Source organism: Cyphellophora europaea, assembly GCF_000365145.1.
Source record: "Cyphellophora europaea CBS 101466 unplaced genomic scaffold supercont1.8, whole genome shotgun sequence".
Taxonomy (NCBI): Eukaryota; Fungi; Ascomycota; class Eurotiomycetes; order Chaetothyriales; family Cyphellophoraceae; genus Cyphellophora; species Cyphellophora europaea.
The window spans coordinates 1258377-1272473 of NW_008481814.1; the positions used below are offsets into that span (position 1 = coordinate 1258377).

At 54.0% G+C, this 14097-nt stretch overlaps 4 protein-coding genes across 4 annotated transcripts; 1 reads left to right on the top strand and 3 right to left on the bottom strand.

Moving 5' to 3' along the window:
* Positions 1-88: 88 nt before the first annotated feature.
* Positions 89-2224, bottom strand: HMPREF1541_08272 (uncharacterized protein; the record flags this gene model as incomplete). Its single annotated transcript, XM_008722591.1, has 1 exon — positions 89-2224. The coding sequence occupies one exon, from the start codon at positions 2222-2224 to the stop codon at positions 89-91; it is 2136 nt and encodes a 711-aa protein (XP_008720813.1).
* A 764-nt stretch (positions 2225-2988) lies between these two features.
* On the top strand, positions 2989-4491 carry HMPREF1541_08273 (uncharacterized protein; the record flags this gene model as incomplete). The annotated part of the gene is made up of 1 exon (XM_008722592.1): positions 2989-4491. The coding sequence occupies one exon, from the start codon at positions 2989-2991 to the stop codon at positions 4489-4491; it is 1503 nt and encodes a 500-aa protein (XP_008720814.1).
* Positions 4492-4539: 48 nt separating this feature from the next.
* Positions 4540-5823, bottom strand: HMPREF1541_08274 (uncharacterized protein; the record flags this gene model as incomplete). The annotated part of the gene is made up of 1 exon (XM_008722593.1): positions 4540-5823. The coding sequence occupies one exon, from the start codon at positions 5821-5823 to the stop codon at positions 4540-4542; it is 1284 nt and encodes a 427-aa protein (XP_008720815.1).
* A 3030-nt stretch (positions 5824-8853) lies between these two features.
* HMPREF1541_08275 (uncharacterized protein) lies at positions 8854-12431 on the bottom strand (the record flags this gene model as incomplete). Its single annotated transcript, XM_008722594.1, has 2 exons — positions 8854-8996; positions 9095-12431. 2 exons carry the CDS (start codon positions 12429-12431, stop codon positions 8854-8856), a joined length of 3480 nt encoding a protein of 1159 aa, XP_008720816.1.
* Between the last annotated feature and the right edge of the window lie 1666 nt (positions 12432-14097).

The window sequence follows — 14097 nt, forward strand, 5'->3', positions numbered from 1 at the left end:
GACGGCAGAAGGCAGGCATCGCTGCCGAGAATTGTCTCTATTCAGTGTACACATAACCAGGGCGCAGCCGCCCACTGATTCATAATCATTAAAATCGCGCCATCGCAAAGCCTGGTCCGGTCGTTATACCTGGCGCTCTCGCCGAAATAGTTGACCTGTCTGCCACGCTGTCGGTAAGCGTTATGGCTGCCCGCGAAGGCGAAGCAGCTGTTCCCAGTCGTGACGCTAGTGGCGACGAGTTGCCGATTTGTGCAGACTCATGTATCTGCCCATCAGGAGCGCTCGTGATATGGCGGCGAGTGTCAAATGGGGAGGTAGAGTTTTGTCGACCGTTAAGCGGATAGGTCGTATTGGGCGGTTGCTCGGCGATAACTGAGCTGTCGTGAGGTGTGTTCAATTGCGACGATGGGTATTCCGCAATGGTCGAGGCCGAGCCCATCAAGGCGGATTTCTCTCCAAGCCGCTGCTGGTTGGCGGGCGTGAGGTAAGTGGTGTCGTGGAGAGGGGAGCGATTGGAGTTCTGTCGACTTATCCCGAGTCTATGCATGGGATGCTGCGCATTCGCCCAAGGGTTCTTCTCCAGGAACTGCTCCTCCGCAGCGGGAGCAGAGATGTTGCTGAAAGTGCTGGTAACACGCTGTACGGGCCGAGGTTGCCGGTTCTGACTTGAGACCTGCGAATTGATGAGTGGCGGCCTGATGTCCTTGTTGATCATACTTACACCTGTCTTAAGACCCATCTTGGCCAGATCGTCCTCCATTTCCTTCGTACTTGATTGCGCAAGGTCTGGTGCTGCTGGGAAGCCGACATATTTGGCCACACCTGAGAGAATGGACACTTCCTTGTTGTACGCCGTCTGTTGAGTGATCTGCTTTGATCGCTTGGTGGCAAATGGTATGCCATAGTTCGCTGTAGACTGTTCAGACTTGAAGCGCTCCCGCTGAATGCGGTAAAAGTGCTCGCTGAGCCTGTCCAAATGCTTCTCGCGAACATCTCTCATAGTCTGGAAGAACGCGCTATGCACTTGTGCTCGTTCAGACATACTCTTGACCTTCAAGGCACCAATCTTAAAGACCAGGAGCTTCTGCTCAGTCTCAAACTTTTCGTCTCGGTGTTTGCGGACAGCTTCTAATTGCTTGAGGAGCTCGGGATGCGATGGGACCGATTCTGCTAATTGCTGTAGCTCATGGTTAATAGCCGCGATGCGCTCGTCGTAGAGTCGGTCTCGCAATGTGGCAAAATGTTTCTCAAGCACGCTCAGTCCATCCATGGCTGCCATTCTTCTGGCTTGTTCTTCCTCGCTCTTTACAACAGCTTCAGCGTCGTCTACCTCAGCATCATCGCTGTCTGCATCAGCATCAGGCTCTTCATCGGCCTCTTGTTCAGTATCCTGTGCTTCGTCCTTGCCTCGTCTTCGGGACGAAACCCGGCTCGGTGGAGTTCGTTTCTTGCCTTTGAGTTGATCAACGTCTTTTTCTACGCCGTTCTGCCGATCGTCGTCTTCCTCGCTCAGCTCTTCGTCGGGCACTCTGGCTTCGGCGACCGGTTCGAGTGTGCCCTCACGGCTCTCTCGACTTGGTCCTTCTTCAGGCTCTGATTCGCGATCTGATTTCGCGTCGTCACTCGCAACGGAATGTGTCCTGCGTCTGCGGCTGCGAGTCTTCTCTTCTTCCTCTTGTTCATCGTCTTGCCGCTTCCTTTTACCAGGTGATAGCTGAAGAGAGCGATCTACTGCTGGTTCTGCATCTTCGTTATCGGCGGGCGCGTCGCTGAGATCGTCGTCCGAATCGTCGTGAGAAGAAATGGGAGAGGAGATGGCGCTCTCTGTAAGGCTCTCGATTTCGGGTCTCTCGTTCGGACTGTGATTCAGGAGGACGGGTTTTGCTAGCTTGCTGGGCGTAGCAACGAAAGACTTCCTGTGGCCAGGTTTGTCAGGCGACTCTTCCAGTCGCTCTGTCTCAGCCTCTGAGTCATTATCGGCCACTGTTGGTCGGTCTGGTGTTTCGTTTTGTGGCGCATCGTCCATGTCCTCATCGTCGTCCTCGTCGTCGTCGTCGATGTCATCGTCAGCATCGTCGCCGGCCTCATCGGGCCCTTCGTCGTCGAGCTCGCCGTCGAGCTCGCTGAGACTGCTCGAACGATTGTCATCCTCCTGGGTCACGGGTGCGTTCGCAGCTGTTGCAAGTGTCGATAATGCGAGAAGAGAGTCTGCGGCAGAATCCATGTTGTGTGCGCCAGCTTAAATTGCAGGCGCAGCGAGGGACGCTTGAGCTTTCAGCAGCTCTGCGCTGCAAAATCGTGACGTCTCCTGTAGAGGCAGGAGCTGGCAGTAGTGAGAAGTCCTCGTTGTGATTATTACTTGCTCATTCAAGTCCACAGTCTGTGAAGCTTTTCGGATCGGGGGTGGGAGAGGGGCGCATGCGCGCCTATGCAGATGCGACTCGAATGAACGTTCAAGGCCTGTTATCGAGTCGGCTATGCGCGAAGCTTAGTACGTGATGGCTGCTGGGGCGAAAGAGGACAGGGCCGGATTTGTTGGACAAGTGATTCTGGGCTAGATTCGTTGTAGCTGGAAGATTGGGAGTTTGACGGTGTGGGTGAGGGTAGCGCAGTCCACTGGGAACGAGCTTCTCACGAGGTTTACGCTCACGAATGGAGAAGAGACAGCTCTCTCAGAGTACTTGATCTTCGAATTGAATGAATTAAAACGCGTTTCCAGCAGGTGGCAGGCAGTTGAAGCGCAGAGGGAGGCCGTGCACAAGAGGAGACGCAGGACCTCTACCGATGTCATTTCCGCAGTCCACTGCCTGCGACCCAGGAACCATCTGGCCTATTCGCTCCACCGTAGCCGTGCGGAGAAAAAATTTCAGTCTCCAATTGAAACTTGGACGTACTCGAAGCAGCATTCTGACCTGTTCTTGATATCAAACCAATATTGAAGGTCTCACAACGTCAGACTTCAGGAGCAGTCATCTTCAGCTCTACAGGATGGGCAAGAAGTCATCGAAGGCCACCAAACAGGTGGAGTCCAAAGACCAGCCCACGGTCTCTGGCTCGTCCACCGCCTTTGACCCAACCTTGTCGTCGCTATTCGCCTCGAGTTTGGGACCCGTCAAAGTCCCAGAAAAACCTGTGACCAAGCCCATCAAAGAGTCCCGACAGTCCGTTACACCTCCAGAGTTGCCAACACCCGAGGAGACACCATCGGATTCAGAGTCGAGCTCCGAGCCAGACGATCTTCAGGCGTCAAAAGCTCGAGTCAAGCGTGATGAAGAGCGACCAAGGAAGCGACGACGGGTCGACAACGAGGAACTTGAGGACGTTTACTTCCGCAGGCTTGCCAAAGAAGAGGAACGTGACTTGCAGCAGCGCCAAGAACAGCAGGATGATGGAGATGAAGTCAGCGACAGTCCGTCTAATGATCTCGAGGACCTTAGCGAGAATGAGAGTGAGGCTGGGGTTGCTTCAGTCCTCCCTGTCCACGAGTCCTTGACAGGTGCTAAAGCCCAAGAACTGGCCGATGAAACGAAGCGCACAATCTTTCTCTCAAACGTGTCCACGACCGCAATCAAAGACAAAGCTTCAAAGAAAGCGCTTCTGACGCTTCTTGAATCTGCGATACCAAAAGACACCTCTGACAAAATAGAGTCCATCCGCTTCCGTTCGACGCCTTACGCCAGCGGCACAGGCCCTAAGCGCGCGGCTTTTGCTACCAAAGCTCTTATGGATGAGACAGCTGCATCTACTCATGCTTACGTTGTACTATCGACTGAGATCGCCGCAAAGGCAATCGCCGCAAAACTCAATGGCTCGGTGGTACTCGATCGCCACCTACATATTGACCAGCTTGGCGCACCTTCGCAGACCGTGCACCGCCGTTGTGTATTTGTGGGGAACCTGCCTTTTGTTGATGAGGAAACCCTCGAGGCCAATGATGAGGAAAATCCCCGCAAGCGACCTAAAGCCAAGATGCGAGCTGATGCAGAAGAAGGACTCTGGAGGACTTTTGCCAAAGCTGGTAAGGTTGAGAACGTACGCATGGTTCGCGACAAGGCTACCCGCATCGGCAAGGGGTTTGCTTATGTGCAATTTGCCGACGAGAATGCGGTCGAAGCGGCACTACTCATGAATGACAAGAAATTCCCTCCACTCCTGCCTCGCAAGCTACGCGTCATGCGGGCGAAGAAGCCAGCTACGAAGCCCACTTCCAATGCGAAGCGGCCCCAGGCACGCAACAGACGCAATGAAGTTCAGGGTCGCGGCAAGGCTGTGCAAAAGTCACGCGACCGTGACGCAACGAAAGGCAAAGGCCTAAGGGGAGGCAATCAGGCCAAGGGGATTGTCTTCGAAGGTTACCGAGCGTCGAAGCCGGTCGCGAAAGACAAGGTCAGCAAGTCGAAACCCAAGAAACGTCCAGTGAACAGGAGCGCAAAGAGAGGGGCGGAGTTCAAGGCCGGTGGCGGCAAGAAAAAGCGCGACATGAAGAAGTAATCAACAGCGGCAAATGCCCTCAATCACACAAGGAGCCTTTATGAACGTCTAATCCAAATGCATGCCCTCGTCTTCGTCCTTGCCCTCCCACAGAATGATACGGTTGACCACGGCGTGGACATTGCAGACAGCAACCACTAGCCAAGCCACAACTAGCAGAACCGTCATGGCACTCGTCACAGCCTTGACGCCATCGCTCTGCAAAACGTTCCCAATGTTGATGGCAGCCAGCGTCATACCGGCATTAGGGAATATGAATGCCCACCAATTGAGTGTGAAGCCCATCTTCTGCTTGCCAAACGCCCCCGCAGCCACGGCAACCGAAGACAGGGCGAAGAACCAGAACGCCACCAGCCAGAGGAAGATGCCAGCCATGACTGCCACGATCTTCACGATGTCGCCCACCGCGACGGTATTGACCGACAGCCAGCCCGCCGGAATCACAGTCGACGCCACATTGCCCAGGCTCACCAGTGCCGCACTCGTGTATCCGACGGGCCCAACGCCGATAAACATCCCTGGCCGGGTACTCGGGTCGGGTAGATGGCTGCTCATAAGACGTAAGAAGTAAATGGTATACATAAACACCGCCACTGTCCATCCCAGACCCTGGACCATGACCGCCGATACCCATATAGATAGCCGATGGTGGGCCTCTGGTTGGGTCTGCACCATGATGGCTGCGAGCGGCCCAACGACGAGAAACGAATACACGGGCATGACCCAGGCCGGCATGGCGCTGTCCACGGGTAGGCGCTCCGCCACGAACAGCGTGGCGTACTGGAAAATTGCCACGAGCAAGCTGCACGCGATGTAGATCCAGTAGAGGACGCGCAGCGCGCTCACCAACCACGGTCCACACACCGGCACGCCATAGGTCTGCGTCAGATTCAGGATCAACGCGACACTGACCCAGAAGGAGCCGAAGAACAGGGCTTCCTTAGGATGGTGCAGGGAGCGAATAAAGACTCGAGGCCGGCGAAGGAAACGGTAGGCGATGGCGCAGCAGAAGAGCATGAATAGCACCAGATCCAGAATGAAGAAGATCTTGGCTATCACGTCCAGGCCGGAGAAGCGGAATGGCGTGTTGGCGAGCACGACAGCGACGGCTCCTGTGGACATAGTGCAGGCAAACCAACACCAGGTGAAGTGCTGGAGGCGCTCCGTGGGGCTGGCATACTGGGGCTTGGGCTTGTAGCGGAGAGGAGGGTCGTGGTAGTGTGATTTCTCGTTTGGCTGGACAGCGGTGCCGTCGCTAGTACGACTGCTGCCATCGTGTGCGTTGGCGGTGCCATTCTCGAGGTCTGGGGCTTGCTTCTCGCTGTCGTCCATAGCTTGCGACGCTGTACTTATGTAGGCTGTGCAGCGCTCGAATGGAATCGGAAGCTGTCTTCACCTCAGGGTTTTTCGCAGCCGTGTTTGCCATTTGCCATCATATCGTGCCTCGACGAAAGCAAGTCTTCCGCTTCTCTAAATACATATAGTTCTTGCCTCACCCTTGGCTCAACTCAGCAAGAGTTGGAAAAGAAGGGCACAAACAAGCCAGGATGAGGTCATGCCGCAATCTGGTCTGAATGTTGAAAGCTTCCCGGTGGGGAACGAAGGGTTCACTCTCCGTTGCACCCGTTTCCACCCCCAAGACGCCCGCCGCGTGGCTGCTCGGTAGGCTCTGCCGTACTCATGGTAGAAATGGGGAATCGGGACAAGATGGAAGGCCGGGCAGGGCTGCTCAAGATCTGCTGTTGTTCCACGATCTGAGCTCCGTGGAGAGGAACGGCTGCGTCCGAGATTGCGGGCGGCTGTGGCGTTCATGACTGTTTAGCTGCATAGGGCTTCATCGTCAGAATACTCTCGCCAGCAGCTAGAGCGCCTACTCTGATGATTCGGTAATGGACTGTCAGCTATGCTTCATGGCAACACAATGCTGCCAGCGAGAACAGTCGTGGTGTCGCTTTGATGCCCCCGCGATACTTAAATGAACCCCCGCCTCCCAGGCGTTGACGAAGTAGGTGCACAAAGTGCGCTCAAAGCCACCGTACAAGGATCGTGTCTGGCGCTGGACGGCTCCCAACTTGTCGAATCATGGCTTGCTAACAATCATCGTCCTCAAGGAACCATCCCAGCTTCGTAGACAACAAACTCCATATGCGCAAGAAGGGTGTGCTTGACAAGCACCTAAACTGCAATAATCACAGGTCCCGATGCCCTGTGTGAGGTAGGTATGCAGAAGTCATTCCGTAGCTAGGTATGTACGCCGTGCATCACAGCGCCCCGGATGCCTGCACGCGCATCACTTTTCATCAGTCATCTATAACACCGGAGATTTCCAGTCAACCGACGTTTCGAGTATGACCACTGTACATCGGAAAAGTGTGCGTGTCCGGGCTCCAATCTACCGATGCACAGCAGCGCGGGGATGACTCTCCACGTTCGCTTCGAGACACACGCTTTTTCCAGCCGACTTCATTATCATGTTACTCGGCTTGAAGCCAAGTTCCTTCCTGTGAAGCATTGATACTTTCCCCGATTTCGCCCCCGTCCCTCGACTCTGAAGGGTCTTCAGCTGCTCTCACACCAGGCCTATACTGGTTCTCATCCTCTCTACACCACAACGGCCTCCATCAGGCCAGTTGCTAAGGTATCGACCAGAGTAGACCCAGTGAGAAGAGGTCTGATTCCCACTCTTGCCGACGCTAACGGTATCTGGACGCCGATAGCCTCCGAAAGATCCTGACACATGGACTGACGCCTACGAATGGCGCCATCTGCTTTTCTTCCGAGAAAGCGGCTGAGTGCACTGAATCTGAGCACGGATTCAGTGGTGCTGAGCCTTGACTAGGTTGAGCGGCACCTGAACAGTACTCGGGCGACCTTTCACTCTGTGTGCTGGATGCTGGTGTCAAACTCCTGGAAGAAGACCGGGCTGACCTCTTCTGCCTCACATTGTCTGACACTATGCAACACCACTATGAGCCCGGCTCAAAGGAAGCAGACGAGTTCATGGCTGCTCTTGATGCCAAATTTGGCCAGCTTGTCCAGCACGTCTGCCGTCGCTATAACAGGTAACCATGGCATGAGCGAGAAAATCAACGATGATGGCACACCCAATGTGCTCTTTTTAGAGGACGTCTTGAACCACAAGTACAGGCCGGGCTTAGCAAAAGTCACCTGTACCATCACGGTGCCTTGGGCTCTTTCGTTCGGGTCCATCTCAAAGAGCAGCCCTCAGTCATGACTGGCATCGTCAATTTTGATTACCCCCGGTGGGCTTGGCATAGCCTTACCCCTTTTCCCCTTCCGCCTTGTCGTTTCGCCCCGGCCACCGCTCGACCGGCTCGACCGTATCCACGCAACGACTCAATGGAGCTTTCCCAAAAACCTAGACACAGCACCACAGCTCAAAGGGGTCTACTACTGTGTTCCTTTGAAAGCGTGATTTATTGAAGGTTGGATCCGCAAGGTCCAGACTGCAGAGAGTCCGCCAGTCTCGGCGTGAGATCGGGCACGACGGGAGTCTAACCGGGGTGCTCGAAGCGGCTACAGGCTGGAGTGAAAGTCGTGCTGACGCACGAAAAAGGTGCCCAGGGTCTCATTGATGCCAGCAAGGTCGGGGGTGGCTTGCAGATTTGTTGCAACATCAAGGAGGTCCGCGCCGTGGAACTGATCCTGCACTTCCGACCACTCTTGAGGAGCTGCCTTCGCATGAGAACGGAAATCGCGACTGTAAAAGGTTTAAGAAATAAGAGCTTTTGGTATTTGGAACAAAGAGGTTTCACCAGAAGACAGCTCAATGAAGTCAGTGTCGGCCAGTTGGGTGAAAAGCCACGCTATGGTGCTGTCCTCTCCTGGGTGTCGAACTTGCAGAGGTGCATGCTCAACCTCCCCAGCCGAAACCCCAGCAAAAGTCACATACAAAGATGAGCACAGTGCGAAATGCGCTCGCTCTTTAGAGCACTTCATTGTCTATGGACAGGCGGCCCAGGAGTAGACACAGCTCACCACCCATACAATACATAGTCATTCCTCCCGTACTAGCGTCTATTCGCACACATGAAGCGCCGGCGAGTCTTGAGATCCGAAGCCCACCCTATGCAGCCATCGAGCTCGATAGAACGAGCCACAACAATATCTCCAGAAATCCGAATATTCATGCCACCATTAGATCGTATCCGCCGCACTCCTCCCACACTGCCTTCCATGCCGATCTCCCTTTTCCGCCTTGGGTTTATGATATGTCTGCTATGCACTAAACACCTGTCCATGCTTCCCAGAACCGAATGAGTGTAGACTATTCTGCGACTAGCCTACACTCTCTATTTTGCAGCTCCAACATATTCACTGAGAAAGCAGCAAGATGCTTGATCAGTAGTCGCGATAAGATTCCTGGCCATACATGCCCTGCTGCATCTCGCGCAGCTGGTGCGGCGGAGGCATTGGCTGAGGCATAGGCGGCGCCACACCATGCTGGCTCCAGCCCGAGGGCACGGGTTCTCGCATTCTTCGCTCTGAAGATACATTAGCATATAGTCCGCATAAATCATTGGTTCTGCCGGGTTTTGCCCGTCGGCTCGGCCAACCACCAGGGAAAATGGATGTGACTTACCTTTCTCGAAATCTCCCCATCGTTTCATAGTAATCTTGCTACTGTCGAACTCACCCTCATATTCGATCCCCGCCGTCTTAGTCTTTTCGCCAGCCGTCTTGCGTGTATCACCCCAGCTGAAATCATCGAACTTCCAATAGGCGTAGACCGGCAGGACAAAGTTCCAGATGGGTAGCGAGAGGAGGTAGATTAACATCCACAAGACATAGCTCCATCGGTGCGCCGTCAAGACAATGAGCACGGCCGGCAGACCCAAAATGAGTGCGAGGAGGACGAGCGGAATGACGGGTACAGGTCGGCTAACAATAGAGATGATAATAAGGTAGACCGTGAACGAGATGGCAGCTGGTAGGACCAGGGTACCAACAAGCTCAATGAAGACAACGAATTGCATGCTGAAGCAAAAGGTGCCGCACAGGTCGCGTACAAGGACCAGCTCCATGAGGTTGTGCACCGTGGAATTGATCCATCTGCGACGCTGGGACAGAAGCACGGCAAATTTCTCCGGAACGGTAGTCTTGCAAACTGCTTGCGGCACAAAGACCTGTTTGCGTTTCGGGAAAGTCTTGAGCATGAGTGTGGACAGGTATCTGTCTTCACCGAGAAGAAGCAAGTTCTTCTTGTGCAACGTGTCGACGACGTTCTCGGAGTAGTGCTCGACCACGTCGGGGTTGGCGAGGATAGGCACCCAATAGTTCTGACCTCCTTTCGGTGCTTTAATGCGGTACATGCAGAAGCAACCGGGCAAGCACGTCACGCCACCGAAGACGGATTCGAACGATTTCGACAGATGATGCGAGATGAAGTATTCAAAGACCTGAATCATGGACACCCAAGAGGCACGCTTGTTGGCGATCTTGGTTTCGCCGCAAAGGCCCATGACTTCAGGATCCTTGACCATAGCAGATATCATGTGAGTTAGGGAATCCGGGAAGACCTTGGTGTCGGCATCAACCATCAGCACCGTCTCGTAAAAGTCGGGCGACATGCCGGTGACACGCCAGAGTCCATTGAACATCTCGTACTCGAGCTCGGTCATGCGCTCATCGAACATGACTTTCTGGAGGAAGGACATCAGGATAATTTGGGAGTCTCGCTTGCCGCGATTGCCAGGCTTTGACTTGGTGGCCTCCTCGGGAGTACCACACTTGACAACGACCATCATCGGCACGCGCTGTTGCTTCTCGGGCGGAATGCGTGAGTTGCGACCATAATCGTAGAATCCAGCATAAATCTTTGCCATGCTGTGACGCTTGGAGCCAGAGGCGACAGCAACGTAGGAGAAGGCCTGAACGTCTTCTGGCAGAGTCACAAAGTCACCCACCATGCTCAGAATAATATCGGGAGTTGTCAGAGTTTCGCCTTTGCCCTTGATCATGCCGTCGCAAATAGCGACTATAGCTTTGTGACTGTTGGGATAGTCCGTGGTGGCAATGGAGTCGAGCGTAGTACGAATGCCTTCCTCACCCTCGGAGTATGCTGTCACCAGGCAAAGGGTATGGGCCAGGGGGTAGCCGAAAGGCTGCCATTCAGGTGGTGGCTGTGGAACCACGTTTTCGTGAATGAAGCCGTGAGGACCGTTGGTATCGTCCATCACCTGCGAGAAACGGGTGTCTTGGCCAGACAGCATTAAGCTGGACCGGCTTGCGCCGACACTCATCCTGGTCGGTGTATCCAGGGTATTAGTGCTGACGTTGAAGCCGTGTTTGTACAGAGATCCTGGACGAGCCGTACCAGTGTTTCCTTGGCTTGTAGTCATGGTGGTAAGGGGGGCCTTGAATACCTTGGAGGTACGTTCCACAGCGTAGGGACTGGTGAAGCGCGATGTCTGGGGAAACAGAGCACTACCGCGCTTGCTCATACGATTGTCAGAGCCCGACACAGTGCTGGCAGGATCAGTAATCCTGGGTGCCTGCTTGTAAATATCATCCGACCATTCTTCAATTTGCTTGCGGCGTTTTTTGGCATCTGAAGACTGTGATGTTTTGGCTGCCGCAAAGCGTCGAGACAGGAACCACTGGAAGGTCAAAGCCAGGAAAAATTTCGCCAGTACGATCGACAGGATGAAGACCAGAGACACGTAGAGCACGACCTTGGACGCAATGCAGCCAACAGTTTCTGTGTCGATTGATCCGACTCTGATGATCTCACTCAAGCATTTGCCAACCTTCTTATCGCGCGAGCTAACGAGGACGTGAGTGAGGTCAACGCCACGGATTTCTGGGTTATTGCGCATGTCATCAAATTGTGCGGGCCACGCCACCTGACTGTCGTTGAACCATCTGAGCAGATCAAGATCGATGACAGAGTTCGAATAGACAGCCAAATTCCTGCTCGAGTTCTTGACATCATCCCAGGTAAAGAAAACTTCTCCTGCCTTCCTAAGGTTATAGAACGACTCTCGGGACTTTCCGGTGGTGTGACAAGCATAGCCCAAGTAGTACTCATTTGTTGTGTTTGGCTGCGAGGATCCGTCCTGGTTAAAGGCCTTGCAAGGGAAGTACCAGGCTAGATCACCCTCACTGTTTGTGGGGACATCGGAGCCGGGAGCGAGAGTGATGAGATCTTTGCAATGGCCATTGACCTGCTGAAACATAAAACTTCCGTCTTGACCACCATACCTGTGGGGCAGGTCGTAGAGAACATTGGTATCAATCGGAATACCCCTAGCAGCCGGATGCAGAGAACCGTCCAGATTGTACGCCTCGCCATGGAAAATCATGTATCCACTATCGACTTTGTTGATTTTCAGTCGCAGTCCCGGCTGTCCACAAACAGCTTGCGTAAAGCCGAAAGTCAGGAAACCGACCGCAGCGCAGATGAGGACAATAAGACTGATAAGACCCATCTTCTCTCTCCAGGCTCTCCGTTGCGCCTTAGCGGGCATTCCAAAGCATTTGAGAACGACATCGGGAATCCAGAATGTGACGGCTGCACAGTAAACGTTCCAGGCCGAAGGAGGCTTGATGGTATCGAGCTCTTTCTGGCGTCTTTTCTCTTCTTCAGTCAGCTTTACTGTTTCTTTTCTTGTAAGCTTGCGGGGCGGTCGCTTCTTGCCCATTGGTTCAATATTGCCAGGTGCACGAGCGACACGCGGATCGTCGGTGTAAGGGCCATCATCGAGGGGTCTTGCATTCGTACTATCGGAGCTGGCTGTGCGTGCATCGGCATACTCTTCAATGATCGGGTCATTTCCGGTGGAAGAGGGAAAAACTTCCATATTCTGGGCATGTTTGCGGTAGTGGTAGTTTGGATGTGAAGGGTCAATCCGATTTCGTTCAGGGCGGATGAGAGACTTTTTCCTGCCTAGGTCGCTGACCGTGCCAGGCCCTGACATGATGGGCTCTACGTCTTCCGCCCTGGATCCGAAGGAGCCCGCAGACTCTTGCTGGTAATATTGTGGTCTTCGTCGCTGTGAAGTACTATAGGGAGATTCTGGAGCTGGACTTCGACTGTAGCCCCCCGTTTCGATATCATGCGGACGATGGCGTGGTGATTCGGTGTAAGGAGATGTACCTTTTTCGCGGGTTGGCGAAGTAGCCGGCCGCGGCCGACGCGGAGGCGACATAACTGTGAAGAATGCCGCACGGAGCACAATCCCTTGCAGGGAACAACAAAGCGCTGGTCACTGCTTGTACTTATATAGCAGCGCTGGCTACTCTGACAACATTTATCTTCCCTCGATGCTAGCTGTTGCAATTCCTGCCAGTTGGATACAGTCTAACTCGGGCTGGGTTGGACTGGAAAGTTCTCGGGTGCGGTATGGTCTCAAACGAGGGATGGAACAAGGCTCAATGGAATTGCTTCGGCGTTGGCTTCGAGGAGCGAGTGTGTGCGGAGGCGCCGAACAATGGATAGAAAGTGAAAGTACGACCCTGTATGAATTGCGTTGAGGAGGAGGTACAAAAGATCAGTCGCCCTGTGGTGAAGTCTTCTGGTTGGTGTTGGGTGGCGTTGTTCAAGGAGAGACACTGCTGCACACTAGCCCCAATCCAGAGAGGTGTCTCTTCTCCTTAGCAACCGCCCAACGCCTGTCGCCCATTGGCGCGATCCGCCCCTCCACCGACCGAAAAAACAAGCGCTTGCTGCGCCTGGCGCTACGGAGATACTCTATGCAAAATATGGAGAGGGAGAGTCGACACGATTTCCACTACGAATTATGCGAACGCTACATTAGATGGCAGGTCGGCCACAATCGTGGAAGGGAGTCGTCAAACAAAAAGCTCGTTCAGAGACTGGTTCACGTCACAGAAGGAGGCGTAGGTGATCCTATTGTAGTCAGCCTGTCCAGTCTACACGTGTATATTTAGATCCGTTGGTTGCCCCGGTCAACGATGATATCCTGCCCAGGAAGAGATTTCGTCTGGCCAGCCTCCTTACTGTTCACCAGTATCGGCGTGGGCAGATAGACAAAGGGAAATGACCGTCCCTTGCGGTACTCACTCTAGCTGTTCGAATGCCCCATAGTCTGCAGACGATGATCCAGCCTGGAATGGAATCAGCATGCATGCAGGTGGCTGTGACAACGGTTCCGCGCTGCAAGGCAACGCCGACCGAATCCGAACACCAAGCTGTGCTCCGTCAGATGGATCACTCACATCGTATGATGTAAGAGCTTGCGTTGAATTTGCTCGCTTGCTTACTTGCGTGCAAAGCGTCGTAATCTTTTGAGACATGCCGAGCACATGCTGCGAGGCCCGTGCCTGGTTGGGAAGCGCCTGCTGGGCCGCTGTTACTTGGTTCTGCCACGGTTCCAAGATCCGGCGGGCCGGGGTGTCTGCATAAAGGGCTGCTGCCGAAAAGCTACGCTGATCTTATGCACGAGTGTTCGTCAGGACCCCTGAGTTAAGGAGTATTTGTTTTTGCATCATTCCCATATCAATTTCTATAGCGCGTTTGTAGGCCGAGCATATGCCGTCTTCTGTTGCTTTGCGGTGAGCCTTCCAAGGACGCGAGCGAGCTACCTTCAAGACTTGCGGGGTAAGCCCTGAGCCATCCCTAGC